A 6279-nucleotide genomic window follows, 5' to 3' on the forward strand; every position below is an offset into this window, starting at 1 on the left:
ATGGAAAAAACACCAAGAAACTCTGTAGAAGACTTGTTAACGTTATTTAAAGATGTTAAAGATGATAACAAATTAGAGAGTGAAGAAACAAAAAAGACAGAGAAAAAAGAGAGGAGAAAATCTCTGAGTATTAATGTAAATGATGAAGTACCAGAAAAAAGAAAGAGAAAAAGCACAAAACAAGAAGGAACCCCACAACCAAAAGTTGGAGCTATGCTTGAAATCCAATACAAGCACTTACCAGATAAAATAGATATTTCTGAATTAAAGGTATTAATTGAAAAAATACCAAGAATGGAAGAGAAAATAATGTTTAATGAGAAAAGTCTTGAACAATCAATTGTTATAAATTGTACAAACAATGGAATTCATGCATTGATTGGTGATAATTATGTTATACTCAACAAAGATTTACTCAAAGAAATCATTAATAGTAAGAGATTGATTATTGTACATAACTTAATAGAAGAAATCAAAAATTATAGAAATGATATTAAATGTGTCTTGGAAAACTTCAACACAAACAACAGAATCTTTGACACTTACATTGGAGCATCAACAATAGATCCAGGAAGTGTTGATGGACAAACATTCAATCAAATTTGTTTAGTCTATGAAGTTATAATAAATAAAAGTACTACAGAAGAAAGATTGAAACAAACAAGAAAACTTGCACTGAAAGAAGTAGAAATTATGAATAAATATAATATGATAAAAGTATTTCAAGAACAAGAAATGATTATTGAAGGAGTTTTGATTGAAATGAATTATTGTAATGAATTTAAGATTGACGATAAATTATTGAATGAACAAAGAAAAGTATTAATTGAAGAACAAAATAAAATAGAAATAGAAACAAAGAAAATTATAGGAAAAACAATTAATTTATCATCTCCTGAACAAGTTAAGAAAGAACTTATACGATATAATATTGGAATAGATGGAGTAAAAAAGAAAGCAACAACAGATAAAAAGATACTCAGTCAATCAGGTCATCCATTTGCTAAACTTGTTCTTGAATATAGAAAAATTTCTAAACTTCTTTCTGGTGTAATTGAACAAATCAGAAGATGTTGTATTAAAACAGGTGATGAATATTTTATTAGAACTAAATGGAGTCAAACAGCAATTACAACAGGAAGAATTCAATCCAAGAATCCTAATCTTCAACAAATTCCAAAACAAGCATTTTCACTCCAACAATTTGTAGTAATTCCAAGAGATTTATTTATTACACATAATAATAATACTTTTGTTGCAATTGATTATAATCAAATTGAATTAAGAATTTTAGCTAATTTTACAAAAGATCATCATCTCATTGAATTCTTTAAATCAAATATTGATATTCATAAACTTATTGCAGCACATTGGCTTAAAAAGAATGTAAATGATATCACTGATGGTGAAAGAAGAAAAGCTAAAACAATTGTGTATGGGTGTATTTATGGGATTGGTCCATTTTCATTGGCTGACCAACTTCATATTTCATTAGATGAATCTAAAACATTTTTAGAGTCTTTTCTTGACCAATTCCCATCATTTAAAAAATGGAAAGAAGAAATTATTACCAATGCATCAACAACAGGTTTTGTACATACTATTAACAATAGACGAAGAAGAATAAATAATTTAACAGATTCTAGTGATAAAAAGACACTTGCAGAATCTAAACGAATTGCAGTTAATTCTCCAATTCAAGGTACTGCTGCTGATATTATCAAAATGTGTATGATTGAAATATTCAAAAAAATACATTCAACTTGGTTAGGTGTTCAACTCTTATTAAATATCCATGATGAAATTGTTTTAGAAGTACCTGATCATTTACTCGATGAAGTTTGTGTCACATTAAAATATTTGATGGAACATATTGTCCAACTTGAAGTTCCTCTTGTAGTTACTGTTGAAACAGGAAAGAAATGGGGTTCTCTTCATCCTTACAACTTTAATTAACTCTTTATTATAACTATCTATTTTATCCAATACATACTTGAAAATAAATACTCTTTTAACAATTTTAAATATAAATCATTATTATTATTATAAATTCAACCAACTTAATCATGTCATGAAGTGTATTCACTAATGCCATTATTAATGTTATTATTATTAAAACTGGTCAGTAATATTATCAAACATAAAAATGGTAGTTAAACATTTCAACAATAATTTCAACAATAATACCATTCATCATTAATAAAAACAAACATATTTATTGTCATAAGGTAATCTTTGATTAACAAATAAACACTAAAAGTCGAGTCATTCGTTTAAGATAACACAAAAAATACATAGATGTTTTACATGAAAATTAACTAAAAGAAAGAGAATATAGTCTAAAAGAAATAGAAAACATCAAAAAAAAACTTTATTAAATTGATATTTTGAAAGACATAATAAGAAACAATACTACAAAATACGAACTAAACATTCCTTTGAAACAGAACACCATCAACTAACTTCAATAACAATAGAATGAATTGTTATAGAAAATAGTTTTATTAATGGCAATAAATGAAATAAATAATAATAATTTAAAACGATAATTAAGAGAAATACTGACAAATGTTATAAGAAATTAAGACGTGTTAAAGAAGCTACAAAGATAAATAAATTATTATGTAATATTTAATTATAGTATTAATACCATTCTATTATTCATTGTTTATAACTACCATATATATATTTATAACATTATTATTAACTAAAGATTAATTCTATTTATCTAAAGTTGTTTATAATGATATTTTTATGAAAGATTGTATTTCTTTTGTAAAATAAATACCTTTTATTACAGAATTAACACTTATCTGTTTATTACTTTAATTAATCATATTATCGATTCTATTTATTTAATTATTTCTTATATCAAGAAAGTTTGTATCAGTTTATTTAATTAATTAAACAGCTCTACTGTGTGTGTTTTGTTCATTTTATCATTGTATTGGTTGTCACTTGTTTATCATCAGATTTAAATAAAATGATAAGACAGAGTATTATAATTATGTTTAAGATGTATACAATTCCATCGTTCTCACTTTATTTAAATTTAATATCTATTTTATGTTCTATGAAATAAACATTTTATTTGTATTATCTTATTTAGTCTTGATGATTCAGTTCATTTAATACAATGTGTCAATGATTTAAAGTGAATTAAGTGAATAAAGTTTTTACAAAATGTTATTGTGTTTTGTTTATTTTATTTGACTCATTAGTTAAGTTAATTAAGGTTGTCTTTTGACGTATCAACTTCTTTTAATATATTTTCTACGGTTATTTTGTTATAATCTATTCAATAAAAATACTTGTTATGTAAAGATTTGACATAAAAATATGTATTATTTTATTTTTTATTGTTGTTTTGTTGGGATTCGAAGGTAGCACGTCAGAGACACCACACAGAACCCTAAAATATTTCCATCCTTCGATTCCCCCAGTTATGGACTGGTTATGGCGTTGCGTTTGGTTAGAAAAACATCTTACCCAGTACTGCAAGAATAGCAGTGTTTATTATGTACAATGACAGAATATCATTGACTATAAACGAATGAGTATTTATAAAGATGGTATTATTACTTGTTAGAATACAAGTATATTTGATAATATAAGAAAGGTTATCAAAGGAAAATGGTCAAGTGGATGAGGCTAAAAGAATATTAGCCCAAAGCAATACAGTGGTAATTATATGCTCTCCTTAAAATAAGAAAATAAAGAAGAAATTTAAACCCATCAAAATTAAAAAGAAATTAAATAATGAATATTTAAATAATTGATGTTTAAATATTCTATTCCACATCAAAAATGAGTAAAGAAAGTTCTCACAGTTCAACAACTAAAATCAAAGAATAAGGCAATAGTTGATGAACAAATACTTTTAAAGCAAAGTGACGGGATTATTTAATCTCCCTTGAGCAAGGAACAATAGAAGATATTTCTATTAATACTTAATTAACTAATTCTTATTTTTATTATCTTCTATTTTCTTGTTTTTATTATTGTTATTTAAAACAATAAAAATGAAATGACGCTTATTAAAATAATAAAATGATGTGTTATAAACGTGTATTTAATTATTTAATCTTCTTATTTTAATCTGATATTCATTAAATTAAAATGGAATCAGTGATGAATAATCAATTAATTAAAGAAATAGTAGAAACACTTCCAAATATTTATCAATCAATTGATGATACTACTAAACATTATCATTATTATTTAGGTTGTATTAAAAATGAAATATTTGAGAAACAAGATAATGAAACATATGAACAAGCAATTAAAAGAGGAGAAGGAATATTTGATAGAATGGATGAAATAGTTAAAAGAAGAAGAATAGTAATAGAAAAAGGACAAGAAACAATTAATAAAATAGAAATAATTAAGAATAAAATGGAAAAGATAATAGAAGAATGTAATGATGATTCAGGGGCAGTTAATAAAGCTAAGAATGAACTAATAGATAAAATCATTCACATGGAAGAAATGGATATGAAAGACAAAATTAAACCATTAGAAGAAGAAATTAACAATATTAAAACAAGATTTAACAAAAAGAAAGAAGAATGGTTTACACAATATAGTGATTATTTAGAGAGGAAGAAGAAAAAAGAAGAAGATGAAGAAAAAGAGAGAAAGAAACACGAAGAAGAAAGAAAGAAACAAAAAGAAGAAGAAAGAAGAAGAAAAGAAGAAGAAAGAAAGAAAATGGAAGAAGAAATAATAAAAACTATAAGAAAAAAGAAACAAGAAGAAATGAAACAACTAGAAGAATGGACAAATAGAAAAGTATCGAATATACTATTTGATTCAGATATTGATAATTGGAATAAGAATACATCAATATTTAATCAAAGCATAATAAACAAAGAACATATAATAATTATTATTGAAGATACAAAAGGAAATAAATTTGGAGGATATGTTAATGTGAAAATTGATAAAGTTAATAATTACATAAATGATCCAAATTCATTTTTATTTTCATTAAAATCAAATGGAAGAATAAAAAGAATGATGAAATTTGATATTAAAAAACCCCAATGTGCATTTTGTTTAAATAATCAATCAAGTGATTGGTTGTTTGAATTTGGAGGTGGATGTGATATTGTTGTTTTTAAAGAAAATAATAAAACAAAATCATATTGTAAACAAATTTCATTTGAATATAAAGGAATATTAACTGCACTTTGTGGAAATGAAGATTTCACACCAGAACGAATCATTGTAATTGAAATGAAATGATTTTTATTCATTATTATTTATTTGAAATATAAAAACTAAAAAAGAATATAAAATAAAATCAATAAATGAATATGAACAGCCATTTCTTTCATCTATCAATGAATGAAATGGTGAATATAAAAATTGTTCATATTTCATTCTTGTTTTATTTCATTTCATTTGAAATATTTACACCCAATGGGGGGTGTTAATTTAATAAATAATAAAAAGAAATAAGAATAAAAGATAAATAAAAATATAATAAAATATTTATTTTATTCTTTTTTATTTATTTTTTATTTTATTTATATTATTTTATATTTATTTATTTTATTCTTCAGATGCCGAAGCATTACAGGAAACACCACAAAAATTATAAAAAAATCAATAACAAAAGAAGGAGAAATCCATACCAACCAAGAAATATAAATGATAGAAGAATGAGTGAAAACAGGTATTATCTGTATGGACAGAAATACATTAATCATCACAACAATCATTACCATAATAATAACTATCACCATAACAATTATCATAATAATAATGGTAAGAATCGTTTCACTCATCACTTCAGTCATTTTCATCATCATAAGTATTTTATCAATAATTCAAATAGAAACAATCAATATTATTATACAAATAAATCACATAATAAAACACAACATAGATATAAACAATACCATAATAAAAGACAACGACAAATAAGAAATAAAAGAAAAGAAATGATAGAAATACAAAACCAAGAATATTGGAAAAGACTATTTGAAGAAGAAACCAAAATACTTACACCACAAGAAATAGAAGAAATTAAGAACACTAAGATTAAAGAATACACACCATCAACAATAATGAGAAGATGGTATTTACTTGCAAGAGAAAAAACAAAAATGATTAGAATGGAAGAAGAAACGATCAGTATGACACTTGAAGAAGATGACAAACTAAATCAAAAAGAAATAAATGATAAATACTTAAATAAGAAATATACAATGAGTATTGAAAATGATGATGAAAATGAACTTGCTGAGGAGAAGAGGCTTGCTGAGGAGAAGA

At 24.2% G+C, this 6279-nt stretch overlaps 1 protein-coding gene across 1 annotated transcript, besides 9 other annotated features; it reads left to right on the plus strand.

Moving 5' to 3' along the window:
• On the plus strand, window positions 1–1956 carry EDI_083910 (DNA polymerase I, putative; the record flags this gene model as incomplete). Its single annotated transcript, XM_001739932.1, has 1 exon — window positions 1–1956. The coding sequence occupies one exon, from the start codon at window positions 1–3 to the stop codon at window positions 1954–1956; it is 1956 nt and encodes a 651-aa protein (XP_001739984.1).
• A 60-nt stretch (window positions 1957–2016) lies between these two features.
• Window positions 2017–2052: a sequence feature (AT_rich).
• Window positions 2053–2512: 460 nt separating this feature from the next.
• Window positions 2513–2543: a sequence feature (AT_rich).
• A 65-nt stretch (window positions 2544–2608) lies between these two features.
• Window positions 2609–2649: a sequence feature (AT_rich).
• A 30-nt stretch (window positions 2650–2679) lies between these two features.
• Window positions 2680–2707: a sequence feature (AT_rich).
• A 100-nt stretch (window positions 2708–2807) lies between these two features.
• Window positions 2808–2868: a microsatellite.
• A 463-nt stretch (window positions 2869–3331) lies between these two features.
• Window positions 3332–3361: a sequence feature (AT_rich).
• Window positions 3362–3374: 13 nt separating this feature from the next.
• Window positions 3375–3969: a repeat region.
• Window positions 3963–5565: a repeat region.
• Window positions 5566–6263: a repeat region.
• The last annotated feature ends 16 nt before the right edge of the window (window positions 6264–6279 follow it).

The sequence above is a fragment of the Entamoeba dispar genome, genomic scaffold (assembly GCF_000209125.1).
Source record: "Entamoeba dispar SAW760 scf_1105229462549 genomic scaffold, whole genome shotgun sequence".
NCBI lineage: Eukaryota > Evosea > Mastigamoebida > Endamoebidae > Entamoeba > Entamoeba dispar.